The 19,640-nt window shown below is 38.2% G+C and overlaps 1 protein-coding gene across 3 annotated transcripts in view; it reads left to right on the top strand.

Annotated features, from left to right (window-relative positions):
* The first annotated feature begins 497 nt into the window (after positions 1-497).
* Positions 498-19,640, top strand: part of tnrc6bb.1 (trinucleotide repeat containing adaptor 6Bb.1) — a 33,805-nt gene continuing 14,662 nt past the window's right edge. Inside the window, exons 1-15 of one of the 3 annotated variants that reach the window (XM_079615198.1) lie at positions 498-569; positions 1,706-1,773; positions 1,853-1,874; positions 7,375-7,695; positions 8,641-10,521; positions 10,607-10,771; positions 11,141-11,325; positions 11,791-11,865; positions 11,948-12,097; positions 14,278-14,409; positions 14,489-14,611; positions 14,695-14,805; positions 16,011-16,218; positions 17,004-17,147; positions 19,119-19,217. In XM_079615198.1, the coding sequence (XP_079471324.1) occupies positions 1,729-1,773; positions 1,853-1,874; positions 7,375-7,695; positions 8,641-10,521; positions 10,607-10,771; positions 11,141-11,325; positions 11,791-11,865; positions 11,948-12,097; positions 14,278-14,409; positions 14,489-14,611; positions 14,695-14,805; positions 16,011-16,218; positions 17,004-17,147; positions 19,119-19,217 (3,661 nt within the window). In that variant the 5' untranslated portion in view covers positions 498-569; positions 1,706-1,728. Of the gene's footprint in view, positions 570-1,705; positions 1,774-1,852; positions 1,875-7,374; positions 7,696-8,640; positions 10,522-10,606; positions 10,772-11,137; positions 11,326-11,790; positions 11,866-11,947; positions 12,098-14,277; positions 14,410-14,488; positions 14,612-14,694; positions 14,806-16,010; positions 16,219-17,003; positions 17,148-19,118; positions 19,218-19,640 lie in introns of all 3 variants that reach the window. The other 2 variants (XM_079615197.1, XM_079615199.1) reach the window with 2 other exon arrangements.

The following is a 19,640-nucleotide window of genomic DNA, read 5'->3' as shown; positions in this document are numbered from 1 at the left end:
CCCTCTCAGCAGATTACTTTCACGTATTGAAATGTAGATATAGCCTATGAAAGACCAACGAGCTTTAGATTCAGAACAACAGTGTTTACATGGTATATCCAAAAATTTACTATTTAATTGATGAAAGAAGTGTTTGTCATTTGATATGCTTCATTCTGACTTGTTTATGGCATTTGAATGCAGTGTTACATTTTGAAGGAGATGTGAGGCATTTTGAATTTTGTGTGTGCAGTTTTGGGAATTGTGTGTAGAGTTTTGAAAAAATGTGACAGTTTTGAAAACGTGTGTAAGCAGTGAAAAAACTGTAAGATATAAGAATTGCTGTAAGAATGTCACACAGCGCCCTCTGCTGGTCTGTCAGCAGCGCCCACACAAACTCTCTCTGTGTGTGTGTGTGTGTGTGTGTGTGCGTGTGTGCGCGTGCGTGCGTGCGTACGTGTGTGTGTGTGTGTGTGTGTGTGTGTGTGTGTGTGTTCGCGCACGCGCAGTCGCCCGTTCGGATGCGAACTGATACCCGGATGTTAATCGGCGCGGCGTCCAGTGCGCAGCTGCAGGCCGGACTGACTGAGGTGAGCAAAACAAACCCAAACATGTACAAACATACACAACATATTTCAAGTTAGCATCAACATACGTATGTATATATGTCACATAATCGGTTAGACGTATGTTTGAAGTCTATCTTTGTTATTTTGCCAACGTTAGCTGAAGTATCTTAGTTGTTATGTTTTCATCGAAATCCACTGAATAATTAAATGTATAGGAGCCGTTTATCAACTTATGTGACACGGAATGATACAAGTAACACTATTATAACCGCTTCAAGTGCTATGAAACGATTTTTCTGCGGTTGAATGTCTGTGTGTAAATGCGCCATGATTAGCACGTTAGCTTGGTAAGTTTGTGCAGGAAGATGAATAAAACGTCTTTATGGCAAAAAAATCACAAAAGATTCCGAGTGATCATAGTTCATTTCAAGTCGCACATTGGTCTTTAAAGTACATTAAATAAATAATATCATAGTATGGTCATATTTTAGTACCATGATAAATATCAGTGTACTTTGATATTGCCTTGCTAACAAAACTATTTTGCTAACGTTTCCATTAAGTTATAAAAAAACCCGGTATTTTTTAATGTTCTCTGAACTTTTAAAATGTCCCTATTCAATGTTTTAAAACGTTCTTTGTGTTATATGAACGTTAAGTGAGCATTCCATCGTATTATTCTGCAAGCACTATTGGAATGTTAGGCTACTTTTCGAATGTTCTCTGAACGTTCTGAAACAAGTAACATTTAAAAAACGTTTCAGGTTAAAAAATATCCATAAATAATGTTTTTGTGCTGACGCTTTGAGAACATTCTTAAAAACCAGATAGCATTGAACAAATGTTCTATCAATGTTACTGGAAGAACATTAGCCAAGTGTTGCAAGTTTTGTGAACGTTCCCGTTATCTGGGTATACAATCAATGTAATGTTGTGTTTATGTAAGAAAGTTTGTAAATATTAAAAACAGAATAGAATAAAATCTTTACTGCTATATCTCTAGGCTGTTGGAAATTGCTTAAGTTGCAGCTTTACGACTTGCATAGCATAAATACAGGACATAAGGTGTATAAAACAGGCCACGAAAACCACCGTTAAATAAATGTGCTGCACACCCATGTGAGTGAGTGTGTGTGTGTGTGTGTGTCGGTTCACAGGAACAGGAAGGGAGAAGCAGTTCATGGAAGACAGTCACCGTAAGACAGGAGACCGCAGTCATCCGGAGGTGTGTGTGTGAGACGAGCTTCATCACTAGCTATATATTAATATACAAACATCTGATGAACTCTTTGTTTTTATTACAGGACACTGAAGACGGCTCAAAAGGTTGGTATTGGACACACACACACACACACTACATACATAATCTATAAATCAAATCACAGTCATATCGTCAACGATTATCGCTGGCCGGTGGAGATGGGGATAGCAATAGTTTACTTATTCGATCATTAATTTACATATTTACTTGTTTATTTACTCATTCATTGAATTATTTATCGCGGGAAATGAGAATCTTTTACTATAATTTTGCGATGAAGAAAGTTTTATCATTTGCAGTTGATGAATAAATATGTCATGTCGCGTAGAAATATTTCACTCAAAAGGCGAGCCTGTGGATTTTGTTGCTCAAGAGTTGAGGTCCTCCTTACACATTGAGTCCGAAATTTTCATATGTGTTTTTCCGTATTCGTTATTCGGCGTCTCTGATTGGTCGAAAACGCCTCTCAAAATGCTTGCCACGGATGCGTAAAATGCAGAAAATCGAACACGATCCCAAAAATTGTATGACGGACGAAAGTTTCGATGTGATCCTATTTATTTTTTAACGTGCGATAAATTCGGACGAGAATTTCGGACCTTTTCGCTGCAAACCCCAGTCAACGGACTGAGCTTTTGGCATCTGGCGCTGCATTAGCGGCGCATTAATCCTCTCAGACACGACGAGAGCCGAATCTGCATCAGCGCTGATAACGGCATATCAATTATCCTCAGTTATTGCTGTAATATTGTGGACCATACATTAATGACCAAGAATCAATAATTAAAGAATCAATATTTCTTGTTAAACTATTTTTCGGCGTTTGAAGCTGCTTTTGATTTTCATCTCTATCTTTCATCTTACGCCTCTATGATCTTTGTAATAATAGTAATTATTATTAATAATAATAATTAGTATATTTATTAGCCTCTTTAAATGTAAACAACTATAACAATGCTGCGTGTCTTTTATAACAAGTTATAACACTCGACAGTCTATCAATAGATCACTTTGCAATTCAATTTTGATGTTTTTTAGTCAGTTTTAAAAACATTTTCATTGAGTCCTCCTCAATCCTCAGACGCGGTATTAAAATTAGGGAAGGCAAATTAATTGTAGGTCCTAATATTTATTTTGATAATAATAATAATAAGTTAATGTGTTAATGGGAAAGACACAAATCTGAAGCCGTCACATACATTAGCATTCAACAGTTTGAGGTCAGTAAGATTCATGTTTTTAAAAGAAGTCTCTTCTGTTCACCAAGGCTGCATTTATTTGATAAAAAAAAAAAAAAAAAAAAACCTGTAATATTGTGAAATATTATTACAATTTAAAACCGCTGTTTTCTATATGAATGTATAGTAAAGTGTCATTTATTCCTGTGATCAAAACTGAATTTTCAGCATCATTACTTCAGTGTCACATGATCCTTCAGAAATCACTCTAATATGATGATTTGATGCTCAATAAACATTTATGATTATTATCAATGTTCAAAAACTGTTATTTACTTCTATAATGAATAGAAAGTTCAAAAGAACGGCATTTATCTGAAATAGAAAGCTTTTGTAACATTAAACACTACCGTTCAAAAGTTTGCGCTCAGTAAGATTTTTTTTTTGTTTTTTTTGTGGGGGATATAAGATAAATAATAAAAGATAAAGATCAAGAATGAATTAAAGTGAACTTTATTTCATTATAAGTCATATTTCATTTATTGAATTAATGAACTTTAAGTTTAGTAAGACATTTATAATGTTACGAAAGATTATATTTCAAATAAATGCTGTTCTTTTGAACTTTTTAAATCATTTTTGGCTCAGAGAATCCTGAAAAAACAAACATCTTTCAACATTAATAATAATAAATGTTTTTTGAGCATCAAATTAGAATGATTTCTGAAGGATCATGTGACACTGAAGACTGGAGTAATGATTTGATCACAGGAATAAATTACAGTTTAAAATATATTACAATAGAAAACAGTTATTTTAAATTGTCATAACATTTAACAGTTTTACTGTTCTTTTTGTATTGATTAATCAAATAAATGCAGCCTTGATGAGCAGAAGAGACTTATTTAAAAAAACATAAAAAATCTTGCCGATCCAAAACTTTTGACTGATCCAAAACAATGTACTCTACATTGTGTTTTGGTTTCTGATTTCATTAGAAGTACACAGTCTTGTGTTTTTATTAGTGATTGACAGAAAATAAACCAAAACACAAATTAACGGTTTTTTATTTATCCAACAAATGAAACCAAAGATAAAGTTTGGTTGATTAGGTAATTGAACGGCAATTCAGCAAAAACGAAATTAATTGTATTTGCTGTTTTGGGCTCAATATTTTGGTTGCCAAAAAATGTGTGCATCACTATCTCTTTTCTGACTCTCAAATATGTTTTGCTTATAATCAAATGCTGTTGTGATTAATTTTGGAGCTGATTGGTTTCGTTCATGGTTTGAAACTCTTTTATGAAGAATTGTTGAAATATATGCGAATAAGCAGCGCTGTTGCACTTTGCTACAATTTTCTAAATGTCAGAATCATTTGTTAACAAACAAGTATTCGTTACTTCAATGAGCTCAACGTTTCTGCCTTAAATGATTACGTTGTTTAAATTAATACATTTTTAGCTAACTGTGATTTGTATGAACATTACATAACTTACACAAGTTACCTCTGATAACAGATCACCTTATATTGTAACGTGGGCTCATGCATTTTCTGTAAAGCTGAAACGATGTGTATTGTGAAAAGCGCTTTACAAATAAATGTGAATTTAATTGAATTGATCACAATGCATCACTTGGTTGTGTGGTGAGATTTAGCCTATGTCAGATTTTAGACATGTTCTGCCACTTGAGACCTTTCCCACTAAGCAAAATGATGTTCAAAACACGTCTTTTCAACGTCTTTGTCACAAAAGTCGGACGTTGGTAAGACGTCCACTGAGGAGCCAGAATGAAAGTTTTTATGACGTCATTTTTTGACGTGTTCTGCACGTCCGATTTAGACGTTCATCGAACCTTCGTACAAGTTTAAAAACTAGTTCAAATGTGGACATTGTGGACATATTTTCAACATCATGTTTGGTCTCATTTAGACATAATCACTTTGACTATTGCTGAGAGATGATCTTAGTGAGAATTAACAGAGGTTTAGATGTTGATATTTGTTTCATTTGAAGTGTCACCATTGTGGTGATCAGTGTTTGCTTTAGTTGGGCTCTTGGTTCCCTTTCCTTTTACTTCAGCTTTTCTTTGACTGCTTTAATTGTGTTTGTATAGCACAATTGTAGTGGCAGAGAAAGCAAACAATGAGGAGATAAGGTGTTTTCAGCTTATTGATGATGGTGAAATCATCACAAAACAAGCATGTAATGTTGTCAGATGCTGTGGCATTCATAACCACCGTCTTTGTGGAGCTGCAATATTGTACCAAAAGCATTAAAATAATCACTTATTTGAAGATATATAAAAAACATGTGCACATGATGATTTGAGCAAATGTGTAATGTAGTCACACAAAGACATCAATATTTTGCATATGATTCACAACAATGGTGACAATAAACAAAAGCTTCATGCTGCAATGCATGATGGGTACCTTAATTCCCAAGCTTTTTTGTTTTTATTGTCACCGTAGTTGTGATTCATATCCAAAATCTCTATGTCTGTGTGTGACTTCATTAATGTGGATATGTTTTTTTTCTACCTTCAAACAAGTGAAAATTTAAATGCTAATAGCACCAATATTGCAGATCCACACGGTTGGTGGTTATGAATGCCATATATAAACACAGTAGTTTAAATACACTATTAGATGCCCATTTTTTTGATGGTTATGTCAATATCGAGCTGATAATATCTCATACCTTTTTTTGGCTTTCTCTGCAACAGCAATTATGTTATAAACATAAAGTTACAGCAGCCACAAAAAAGTTAAAGTAAAAAGAAAGGGAACAAGAACCCAACTAAAGCAAACACCGATCACCACAATGGTGACACTTCAAATTAAACAAATATCAACATCTAAACCTCTGTTAATTCTCACTAAGATCATCTGACAGCAATAGTCAAAGTGATTATGTCTAAATGAGACCATACATGATGTTGAAAATATGTCCACAATGGCCACATCTGAACTAGTTTTTAACCTTGTACGAAGGTTCGATGAACGTCTAAATCGGACGTGCAGAACACGTCAAAAAATGACGTCATAAAAACTTTCATTCTGGCTCCTCAGTGGACGTCTTATCAACGTCCGACTTTTGTGACAAAGACGTTGAAAAGACGTGTTTTGGACATCATTTTGCTTAGTGGGTTAAGGATTTGTTTAAATCGTTTTGCGATGTGCTGTATCCTGTTAGTAATGTGCGATATAAACGATATGCGATATAAACTACACAAAATTGGCCTACGATAGAGATTTTAATCCTATTGCACTATCGCGATAATGCATGTTGATGACGCAATCTACCCGCGAAATTTAGAGCCACGAGCTGCAACCGGCTGAAACCTATCATATTCGTCGTCATCTTGAGTAAACACGGCTGAAAGCGAAACGGAGGAGCTGGTGAAAAAGATCGGTGCAACATCCATTATTTGGACTTGGTTCGGATTTAAGCCGTCCGACGAGCAGCAGCAAACTATACAGACTATACAGAGTGCGTGGGGCAACCGTTCGGTAACACACACGACTAATCTGTTCTACCACCTCAAAACGAAACATGTCACTGAATACCAGCGCGTATTCACAAAATAGTGGTGTAAACACAACATCTCTGTGTGTGCCCGATTTTAAGATTCGTTGTTGTGTTGCTTTTTAACTGAGAATGCATCAGTTTTTCTGCTCTTTGCATCTTTTGTGTCCTTTAAAAAAAATAGCCAAACTACATTTGATTTGGAGTGCCTTCTGCACTGTTCTGCACTTTTTACTGTCTATGGCACTACTGTAAATAAACTTTTATACTTGAAGCATTTTCTTTAGTTGACGTATAACAGGTGAAACTCAAAAAATTAGAATATCATGCAAAAGTAAAAGGTGAAACTAATATATTATATAGACTCATTACATGCACAGTGAGATATTACAAGGCTTTATTTGTTATAATTTTGATGATTATGGCTTACAGCTTTATGAAAACCTTTTCACAATATTCTAATTTAGAATTTGGGGTTTTTATAAGCTGTAATCCATAATATTTAAACATTAGGGCTACTTAAAGTCTCTGCAGCTAGTGTACTTGAATTTTATTTATCTGCAACATTATGTTGTATAATTACAGTTTTGCACAATAAATGTTCTCAAAACGACATACACCGTTTCTTTCTTTCTTTAAAAAAAAGAATATATATATATTTAGCAGTTGTTTGGCTTTCCTTAGGGTCTGTGTAACCTGTTCTGAAATGGTTTTATTATAATCTATATATCGTGATATATATCGTTATCGCAAGAGGCTGCAATGTATATCGCAATATGGATTTTAGGCCATATCGCCCATCCCTATATCCTGTGCTATGCGCTTAATTTCTTCTTCTTAACTCCTCATGTCAGAACTCCGCACCCTCACCTGTGCTCCATCACGACCCGGTCCCGCAGACACACCCTCCCCCTGTCCTGCTGTCGGGGGTTTGTCGGGCCCCCCTGAGGGAGGGAACGATGCAAAGCGGGCCGCTGTGGCCGACGGACAGCCCCCCCCGGCGGTGTCCCAGCGCCCCATGCCCCGCGAGGTGCCCCCGCGCTTCCGCAACACGCCGGAGCCAAAGGTGCTACTGAAGAGGGGCCAGCCGCCGCTGTCCTGCATGCTGCTGGGGGGCGCGAACGCAGCGGACAACACGCCCCGACTTCCCCTGCAGGAGCACGCCGACGCCTCAGGTGGGTCCAGTTCAACATGTTGGGACAGTAGACACAGAACGGTCTGTAATGTGGTCAAATGTAGTCAATGGAGCTGAGAGAGACTTTTATAGGTGGAAGTATTGCATGCATGTAAATCTAAAGTTTTATTTTAATTTTAATTCAATTATTTAATTGGGATAAATCGGGATTCAATTTTTTTTTTTTGTGTGAACTTGGAACAGATTTTGTGCTGGCTGAATATTATGTCAATGATGACTAGTTGATAATTGCATCAGATTTATGCAGTTAATGATTTTTTTTCTTTGTGCCATTACATTTATGCTTTGTAAGTCTGTTTAAATTACTAAAATAAAGTTTAAAATATACAATTGTTTTATTATTTTTGTTTTATCTTAACTAAGACCAAGTTTAGAGTGTTAAATCAAACCAATTTGAAAACAGAGATCAAGTTCCTGTGAATATATGATTTAAAACGTTTCATTTACACAATACCGTTCAAAAGTTTTAAAGATATTTTATGTTATTATTACGATAAGTTTCAATATATTAGGTCATTATGAAACTGGGGCGGGACAGATTAGAGTATGGTGGGCTGCCATAGTCTACTTAATGACTGGGAAACACTGATTACTCCAGTCTTCAGGGTCACATGATCCTTCAGAAATCATTATAATATGCTGATTTGCTGCTCAAGAAACATTTTTGATTATTATCAATGTTGAAAATGGTTGTGGCAGTAATAAAGTGTCTATTTTGAGTAACCACATTTATTTGTGTAACAAACATATTTTGACACTTTTTATCAATTTAATGCATCCTTACAGAATCAAAGTATCAATTTCTTAAAATATATCATAGTGACCCCAAACTTTTGTACAGCGTTTATGATTATACGTGGAGTTTCATATATTAATTATTGATTTTTTTATTTGGTTATGCTGATGTTTGTTTTTCCTCTTTCAGATCATACGGTAGATTCAGTTTCTCTGCATTCATCGTCTGACGCCTCTGCCACTCCCACTTATGCAAATTACACATGGGGGCTTGGCTCAGAAGGTCAACCCTCTGCTCAGGGAATGGACAAGGATAAATCTGACGTAGAGAAATGGCCAAGACCGGAAGACCATTGGAATAGTGATCAGGCCCCACAGTCTGCCAGGTTAGGGATGGATGAGTCTGCCGCCCTGGGAATGAACAGTTCTTCTCAACTCTCTGAATATGCAGAAGCCAGTGTGGCAGGAGGTGCATCCTCACAGTCCGAGAATAAAGAGTCCATTAAAGGAGTCAATCAACATTTCAATTCCAAGGTGTCGCCACCTTCTGGAGACCAGGAGGGCACTCAAAACTACAACCCTGCTGACCCCGATAGAGCATCTTCAGGTCGAGATCTCTTAACTCACACTGCCTCTGAGGAATCTCCTCCTGCACCCTTGAGTCCAGCCAATGCGCTTTACCAGACACTCGGCAAGAACAAAGAGCCCATTACTGGGGATTGGGCTGGACCAAATAATGGTGGAGATGGTAGAGTCTCCTGTGCGGATTTGTGGGATACAGGACAAGACCCTGTTGGGAAGAGCAGTGATGCAGTTGGTGGAAGTTCAGGTGATGGCACTGGCATCTCTCAGGGAAAGTGGGATGGAGACACAGTAGGTTCAAACAAACAGGCAGCTACAGGATGGACCTCAAACTTAGCAGTTGGAGCATCAAAAGAGGATGTGAGAGAGATCTCTGAGGTAAGAACGGATAGTTTACAGGAGTCTTCAATGCTTGCAAACAGCGTGGGATCAAGAGACGACAATCAGAAAGCAGGAGATGGCTGGAATGGGTCAGAGGGAGAATCAACTGGTAAAAAAAGCAGTGAAGATGGGAAGCAAGCCCACAATCTGGTTCAAAGTCCCTCTGGATCTCAGGCTCTTCATCCAGAAGAAGCCTTGCAGAGCATGATCAATCACACTAACCTGGATCCTAAAGTGCTGTGCAACACGGGATGGGGCAAGACGCAGATCAAGCAGAACGTTGCTTGGGATTTCGGGGGCGACAGTGGGAACGTTGGTTGGGATGCTGAAGCGCATACAGACCGAAGTAAAGAGAGCCGGAGGAATGCAGGTGACCTTCCCAGCTCCAAAATGCAGAAGCAGGAGGTTAGGCAGGTGGGTCGAGGTCAAGGGTGGACAGGACATGGAGAAACAAGTGTTGGGATTGGTCGCAAAGGGAGTGGTTGGGGAGAAGACCAGGAGGTTGAAGATACAGGCAGGAGGGAAGGAAAGGAGTGGAAACAGGGTGGTGGAAGTGAGTGGACGCCATTGCCCGAGGGTGGAGGCTGGAAGGAAGAGAGAGGCAGTGACAGCAAGAGTCAGGACGAGGACAACCTGGAAGAGTCGGGACAGCGGAGTGGAGGCTGGGGAGGTAACGGAGGCGGCAGTGGCAAACCACACCAGGGATGGGGCGAGAAGGTTCTTCCATCACCGATACCAAACAAACAAACAGCACTTAAAACCCAAAATCAACAACCGCAGCAGCAATCGCAGACCCAGCAGCAAATGCCGGGATATCCAAAGGCCTTGCAGGACAGGGGTCGTCCAGGAGAGCCGGACGACCAGAACAAAGGATCCGGGTGGAGCTGTGGGCCAATCCCTCAGATGACTTCAGTGACTGAGCCGAGTGGGTGGGATGAACCCTCGCCTCAGTCCATCAACCGGAAGATTGAGATCGATGATGGCACGTCTGCATGGGGCGATCCGTCACGCTACAGCAGCAAGAACGTCAATCTGTGGGATAAGAACAGCTCACCGGCCCAACAGCAGTCGTCTGGAAGACCGCCTGGACCCGCATCGAAGAACTCGGGTAAGAAGGCAGCAGTTCATATCGAGTCGATTAAACCATTTTGAACCAGAAACATCCCTTTCATTGAAACATTTACACTTTCTAGCTCCTGCAACATGGGCACGCAGCAGTGGTCCCAGCGAACCATCTGTGGACAGTCCCACGGCTTCTTGGGGAAAATCGTTTGATGCATCAAGTGGCTGGGGGGAATCGAGTGAACCAGGGAAAGGTGGAGGATGGGGAAACTCCCATTCCCATTCTGCTAAGCCTGGTAATAGCCTATCCAAGTACACATCCCCAATACATTCTGCCAATCATGCGGTTTTCCCGTGGAATTGGGCTACTTTTAAACTGTTGCCATGTGTTAAAGATGTGACATTTGCACAAATCATTTTTCACTGAAATATTTGACAGAATATTTCTTATTTAGCACAGTCAATATTGGTACAAAATTAATTGGGTAGAGTAAGGAGAATTATTTTGAGCTCTGTTATGAAATCTTAAAGGAAAACTAACTTTAATTGCATCTAGTGTAAGTCTACGTATAATGTTCTTGATTATGTGTTGCATTAACAGGAACAAGGTGGAACACTACCAGTGTGTAATTTGTTCTAATTTTCATATATATTCTCTTCAGGAGGTTCAAAGTCTATGCAAGAGGGGTGGGGTGATGAAAGCTCAAATGCATCCCGTCACTCCAGCTGGGAGGAAGAGGATGGTGGTGGTGGTGGTGTTGGTGTGTGGGGAAATCGGGGATCCCAAAGCAACACATACAACTCTAGCGGCTGGGGGCAAGGCCAGGGGGCCAGGAGACTCAACACTAAGGTATGTTTAAGTAGCCTGGCTTACCAGACTCTCGTACATTTAATTTGTACAGAGAGTCTGGCCGCTCTCCATTGACAAGCTTTGACTTCCGTGAGGGCAGGTACTCTGTTGAAGTTTAAAACTATTGGATCTGCCCAGAGCCACTCGTTAACGTTTGGTCGTGACATATGACGACTCAAACTAGCGCATGACCTCAACGTCATCATTCTCAGCCACTCCTTCTGTTCGCTGATTGGACCTGTAAAAAATATGAGAAAACCCAAGAATACACCACAATCCCAGACGTAGTACTGAAGGGAAATGAAAATTGAGCGGAAATGCGTAGGAGGGCGGCGCTATGCTAATATTTAAGCTCTTCATAGCCAGATCTTTTGACCTCACCAAGACTTTAAAGGAAAACTTTTGACTCCTTAGAAGCATAAACCTTAACATTCCCAACCCTCTCTCCTTTGGTTTGTCCCCCAGAGCCCCCTTAAAGGTAACAGTGGGGACTCGTGGGCATCTCCTGTGACTCGGCAGTTCTCAAACATGGGCGTTACGGTAAGCTAGTCCTTAGCTCCATGTTGACTTGCTCTTGTGTGATGGTGCAGAGCTGTATAAATGTGCTGATTGTTTATGTCAGGATGAAGACTCCAGTATGGGTCACGATAGACATGACAGGAGAGGAATGAATGACGGTGAGATGCGGAGAGGCGGCAGGACTGGGGGAGCTTTCCGCTCACAGACTTCCAAAGAGATGCCATGTGGGGAGACCGGACCTTACCTGGACAAGGTACTGAGACACTTCCAACGCCATCTTCCCTGAAGGAGAAAGAAAGTTGTATTTAATAACAGAGATTGCATGACATATAAATGCATAAACCCTCTTGAGAAGGAAGAGCAACTGAACTTTGACCCCATTTTTTTTCTTAATGTATGCCACTGGTCTTATTTTTTTATTGATTGATTTATTTTAGTCCACATATTGTGAATGATTCATCCATGCATACCTAATCTTTAAACAAAATGTCTTAACGTGCTCTTCCCGTGATAAGCTCACTCAACGTCTATGATCACTTTTCACAATCCAATCAATAACAAATGGACAAAATTAAGTTCTGTTCTGTTTTATTCTGTTGTCTAGTTTGACAAGCAGTTTCTTTTTGAAATGCGTCATCATTTTTTATTTGGACTAAGGCTGCATCTGAAATTGCATACTTGAGTAGGTAAACTATTTTGAATATGTAATTAGTACACATTAGGGCTGTCACATTTGAGAAAAATCAAATTCGAACAGATATCAAATACCAAGCTATGTATTCGAATATATTCTAATATCTACACCCCCGGAAAAAAAAAGAAGATAAAAACGTAACGTAGATTCAATCACAACTTTCAACAGTCATGAAGAGGACTCCCAAAATTACACTTATAGGACTCATATCCTTGCAAGTAAACCTTGCCTTCACGTGCATCTGGTAATTGGTGCCGACCTGTTGTGCAGGAAAGTTTGCAGTCATACGATGTTGGACGCCTGGCGATGCTCTGGCCGCCTGCTGCGTTTCTGGGGCTGTTTACATCTGGCCACTTCATGCGTTTTCTCAGATCAGATAGCTATCTTTTTTATCAAAACGATTCCATTTACACCTGGTCACATAGTAGGGCTGTAAACGATTAATCGCGATTAATCGAATCCAAAATAAAAGTTTGTGTTTACATAATATATGTGTGTGTATTGTGTATAATTATTTTGTATATATAAATACACACACACACATGCATGTATATTTAAGAAAAATGTGTTATTTCTATATAAAATAGTTCTATTTAAATATAATATAAATCATATAAAAATATATATGCTGTATATAAATGCAAATATTTCTCAAATATATACATGCATGTGTGTGTATTTATATATACAAAATAATTATACACAACACACACACACATATATTAAGTAAACACAAACTTTTATTTTGGATTCGATTAATCGCGATTAATCGTTTACTATCACATAGGCCTAAATGTGTTTTTGCAAAACGGATATAAATCCGATCTTCAATTCCCGCGCTATATATGGATTTAATGTCACGAAAGCAACAGATATGAGCTGCCTTTTATTGATCATCAGCTAACATTTCAAAATCAAAGACTGCAATAAGAGAGAGTGGCAGCCCTGGTAAGATAATTTAGTTTCTTTACTTTTAATGAAGATTATTATTATTGTGTGTTAAAGCGTCTGCGACTTACTTTCACTTTGATATGCGATAGTTTGCACGTTAGCTTTTGACGCTTGATGAATAGATAATCTGCGGTGATGCGTGTTGCAGAGCACCGTCATATCTGACTATAACATACAGCCTGTAGAACGCTTTCAAAATAACACGCTTTTTTAAAATAAAAAACAAACGATCATAGACTGTAAAAAATGCGATAGACATGGCACTTTAAAAACCGGATAGTTTATTTGTAGTTCGATTAAGGATATTTCACGTCATGTTCGAATGCATATTCGAATATCGAATAAAAAGTGACAGCCCTAGTACACATCCCATCAAAAAAGTATGTTCTATATTGTTTGAATGCGTGTAGTCTGGATGTACTACACTGTCATATGACCTACTAGCATCAGTTGCGTCGCTTCACTGCCATTCATAACTTCCCTCCCGTGGCCTCATGGGATTCAGAACCTCGCCAGACGTATTAGGTAATCAGTGTACTTTTTACCTACTCTTTTATGAGTACTGTGAATTCATGCTACTCGTCCGAAATATGTTTTATCTACTGTATAGTAGGGAAGTATGAGATTTCGGATGCAGCCTAAGTACCTTTTTAGGTACCTTTGTTTAGGGTGCCATTTGGTGCAAGGCCTAAGACCCTTTCTCAAGGGTACAATGGGTCCATAGGTAGATTTTCACAGACTTGAAAGAAATCCCAAATCTTTACCTCTTCTTTGCTGTTGTTTTTTAGGTCGGGGGTCATAATATGTATGGGAGTGGTGGGATTCCTCCAATGAGAGGGATGCATCAGGCTGGTGTGCACCCCTTAAACCCTTCCCCCGGGATACGAGCACAAGTGCCTCCCCAGTTCCTGCCACCTCAGGTCGGTTTGTGTTTTTGGTTTTAGCCATGTGATAAATGGACGTTTATTATTAGCTCACGGTTCCTCCATGTTTCGGCAGGTTCCTGGGCCGATGCTGAAGCCAATGGCGCCCCCTGGTGGGGGGATGTTCCCACCACAACTCTCCCCCCAGCAAATCGCCATGCTCAGTGGCATTCATCCACACATGCAGCAGTTCCAGCTGGTATGCATCACATTTTGGCCTTGGAAAATAACATATGTTTAATAAGCGTTATTTTAACGGTTTATATGCGTTCCTTGTCCCAGGCCTGTCAGCTCATTCTGCAACAACAACAACAACAACAACAGCAACAGCAGCAGTTTCTGAATCAGAGGAAGTTTCCTCCTCCTGTAAGACAACAGCACGACCCGCAGCAGGTACAGCGTAACCACTCACCCAGATATTTGCACAGCGCCCCCTGCTGAATTATACAAAGAACTGCACAGCGCCCTCTAGTGACTTAACCCTATAAAGCCTGCTGGATCATATGTGTGACGAAACTTTGCGGAAAAACCTGTTGCACACAATCTACTACATGCCTTCTGTCGTCTGATTGATAGTTTAGACTTTTAGCAAGTAAAAGCTTTTTAGTGTATTATACAAACGTCCACCTTCAGCTCGTGGTTCGTGTTCATTGCTGTGAAAGCTACACTGATTTTTATTTAGTAAATGTAAGAATAGCTTTTATATTCTTAGTAATATTTAAACTTTTAAATTTTATTAAGTAAATTAATAGCTTTTATATTCTTAGTAATATTTAAACTTTTAAATTTTATTAAGTAAATTAATAGCTTTTATATCCTTAGTAATATTTAAACTTTTCAATTTTATTAAGTAAATTAATAGCTTTTATATCCTTAGTAATATTTAAACTTTTCAATTTTATTAAGTAAATTAATAGCTTTTATATCCTTAGTAATATTTAAACTTTTCAATTTTATTAAGTAAATTAATAGCTTTTATATCCTTATTAATATTTAAACTTTTCAATTTTATTAAGTAAATTAATAGCTTGTATATTCTTAGTAATATTTCAGGATGAACACTTACTAAACTGAAGCAACTCAGGTTTACTAGATTATCCAGACATCATTTTTTTTATGTGATGACTGATATTAATATGCTTTTTCTTTTTTTTTTGTTGCAAGTACGCTGTTATACTGTTATAAAAATCTCATTGATGTAAATTGCATTCATCATTATTTCATCTTAATTTTTGTCCATATAAATATCAGCAACTGCACCAAATTGCATGTTTTGCTCAGTTTGCTCTGAATAAAATTGAGTTTTTTTTCCTTCCGCATTCTCACTAAATCTTACTATATGAGCATAAAAGCCTGATGTATTGAATGTAATATATGCATATTGCATATTGAAACTTTTTTTCATAAAGGTTCAATACTGTTTCAATCAAAATAGATTTTTTACCTATTATTTCGTACATCAGGCTTAACAGGGGTAAATAACTGAAGACGGACTAACTGCACGGCTCCCTAGTAAATTTATTGAAAAATGGACTACTTCACACATTTTAATGTGTTCCTGCACGTTGTGTTCATGCTAAGGTGTGTCTTCCTTATAGTTGGCGCGGATCATGGCTATCCTACAGCAGCAGCAGGGGGTCGGCGGGCCCAAACTCTCGCCGTCCCCCATGGGAGGACACGTCCCCAAACACCCCGACGCACACCTCCATCACATGGGCATGAACGCTCACAAGCAGCCTGATGTGCCCATGCATTCGGCCATGGGAGGACCTGAGCTGCACAGCAAAGCTCCAGCTGCGTTCACAGGTGACGACCTCCTCAAACTGACCAGTCGGACTTCTTTAACTGTAAAGTTATGCGTTTTAGTGGACTGCCTGCTTTAAATGTGTTTATGTAATGGTTTAAATCCTTCCTTCGGGGCATTTTGACCCGGATTTTTTATTTTTTTACATGTTTGTAAAAATGTAGTATTCATCGGAGAGGTCCAAGAACCACGAATACACAAAACATTTGAATGGATTCAAGGAGTTTAGTGGTTAAAATAAAAAAAAGGAACAAATCCTTCGCTCGCTGGTCAATTTGACGCCCTTATGAATGAATGAAATGCTTCAGGACACATCGAAAAACCAAAAAATGCACAAAATTCAAACTAAAAATGCTAAAACTTTACCAAAAAACTGTTTTATAATGTCTACATGTGTATCTGAATGCATACTGAAGAGAAACTGACTTTAGGATCTAGAGGAAGAGCTTATTTGCTCCAGTCATTAAATATCATGTTATATATATAAAGATTTAGGCATGAAATTGTGAGTTATTTTGAATTTAATTTGAAAGAATGTGAGGAATGTGCTTCTAAATGACTATTTATTCATTTATTATTTATTGATTTATTCAATCTAGTAATTTAAAGGTAAATTAAATAGAAAAAATATATATATTTTAAAAAATATTATCAAAAGGAAATAAAATAAGCTTTCTGGACAAAAATCAAAATATAATTTTAGGGTTTCGGGTCATTTTGAACCGCGAGGGAAGGAATTGTGGGAAGGATGTGAATTAAGTAGTACATTTTCCTCTGCTTGCGTCAGGTTTTGCGGGCGGATCTGATCTGGACTCTATGATGAGTTCTCCTGCTGGATTGAAGGATGGAGGAGGGACTCAGTCTCGGTTTAAGTGGATGATGGATGGGAACAGTCTGACGCCCTCCCCGCCGGAGCAAACACTACACAACGGTACAATACTACATACACCCATGTAGGGCGGCACGATTATGGCCAAAATGATAATCACGATTATTTTGATAAATATAATGAGATCACGATTAATTATCACGATTATTTGTTGATTTGAAACAAAACAAATTTTAGTGTCACATATAACTGCTTTCACATCCATATTGCAGTGTTTCCTTTAGGATTTTTTCCAGCTGTGGTGGCAGGCCCATTTCCCCAGGGGGAGGGGGCGTCACCCATGCGTGATATTCCCATGGGCCACGCCCCCTTGCCCCAGGTGTTTAAACCTCCCCTAAGTATTATAATTAGGGATGGGTATCGATTCAGATGTTCCGATTCGATTTCAATTCGCAAGCTCTCAATTCGATTCAATTTCGATTCTCGATTCCACTCAATGAATATACTGTAGATTTAACACAAAACCTATATTTATAAAAAAGAACAGTGAACATAAGTTTACGAGTGGTTAATTAATAAAAAGAAATGAAGAGCCAGTATATTAAACTCTTATTATTTTAGGTACGCTTGGGTACATTAAAACATCAAATGCATACAATGAATAGACAGGATTTTGATGCAAGATGAAAAATTTATTATTGAAAAAGTCAGAACAGTCTCATGCCTTGATCAAACAGGATCAGGTTATTTTATGTTTAAGATAAAACAAACATAAAATCTCACTGCATTAGAATAACATGGAGGCTGCAAGCCTATGAAGTGTAGGAAAACTAATACTGGCTTTTGGGTGATACATATAAATAAATATGGGGGAAAAAATAGATTCATAGCCTTTGAGAATCGATATTGAATTAACCACAATTTAAAAAACGATTAATCGAAAAATTGTTTTTCTAGTTATAATATGAAAGTTTCCAATTTACAGCGGCAATGCGATTATGCGCATCCCGTGCGCCGAATGATGCACTTGAAGCAACTCGAAGTCACAGCGTGCAGCGCGTCGCATTGAAAAGTGTTAGCAGAGTACACAGACAACACACGAAATACTGTTTCACAACTACCAGTCTCTCTGACTGGCACACTTTATTTAAAAGCACAAAGCGAAGAGATATTTCATGCTTACTGTATTATATCTATGCAACAGTTTATTTAGCCTTTTCTTTTAACAGTTTTACATTTCACTTACAGTGCGCATGAAGAACAATTCGAATTCAGAGTGCTCAGTGCTGTAATCTAACAGAACTAACGCAATAAACTCCAGTAACAGTAAGATAAAGTAATTTTATGCAAACCATAGACCTTTATCTACAAATAAAGTATAATAATGTGAACATTGATCTTGGAGAGTGTCATCGTGTTACTCGTAACCGAAGGTGACGCGATGTTTGAATGCTGAATGGAGAATGACTGAGGAGAGATGAGTTTTCATTAACTTTAACTTAACGACTTCAATATTATTTTTTACCTCACATTATGCTATCGAATGACTTTAGAAGTCTTGGAATATAGTGCACGAAAACTTTATTGTGCTTTACAATGTTTTTTATGCCTTTAGTGGGGCTTAACAATAACACAATAGTATGCACAATATCGGACGGACCTCACTGAGATGCTGCAGCCGTGGCGGGAGGATTTTTGGTGTGGCGGCCCACCACGGCTGAATGAATGTAGCGGAAACACTGATATTGTGCTACATTTCCTGCTAATGTACAAATATGTGCATACCTACAAATACCCTGGTAATAAAAACATTAATACAGTTTAATAGATTTTATATATTACTCAATATCGTCAATGTTTTAATTTATAAATCGCTGTTGAATGTGCAGTGCTTGGTTTGAATTATTAAAATTTCATTTGAATTTTTAAAGCGATTAATGGAGTTGTTAGTTTTAACTGTAGTTTTTGAAGCATTAAAACTGAGCACACAATATTTGTGGGAAATAAGCTGATGTCACGGGTCCATGTAAGTGTGTGTTAACTCAGTGTGTGTGTGTGTGTGTGTGTGTTCAGGGCCAGTGAAGGGCTCGTTCGACGTGTTGGGCGGCGGCTGGCACAGAAGCACAGCTGGGAAAATGGACCCGCCTCCTCCAAACCCCACCTGGCCTCCAGGTAACACTCTTTATATATATATATATATATATATATATATATAGTAAAGTGTAATTTATTCCTGTGATCAAAGCTGAATTTTCAGCATCATTACTCCCATGTTACATGATCCTTCAGAAATCATTCTAATATGATGATTTGATGATCAAGAAACATTTCTGATTATTATCAGTGTTGAAAACAGTTTTAAACAGTTCTGAATTGTATAGTAGGGGTGTGCATTGGCACTGCCCTCACAATTCGATTCGATTACGATTCACCAGGTAACGATTCGATTCAATTCGATTCTACGATGCATTGCGATGCATCAAAATTCTACTGCACACAACAAGGCAAATTTCTCATCAGTCATGAGCCAATACAAGCAGTCATATATTGAACAACAGATTTTATTGGCTGCTATGTGTGTATTATCACTCTTCC

This window comes from Phoxinus phoxinus (assembly GCF_949152265.1).
Source record: "Phoxinus phoxinus genome assembly, chromosome: 1".
Taxonomy (NCBI): domain Eukaryota; kingdom Metazoa; phylum Chordata; class Actinopteri; order Cypriniformes; family Leuciscidae; genus Phoxinus; species Phoxinus phoxinus.
Note: the sequence above shows the minus strand (reverse complement) of the source record. Positions and strands in the feature narration are given on the sequence as shown.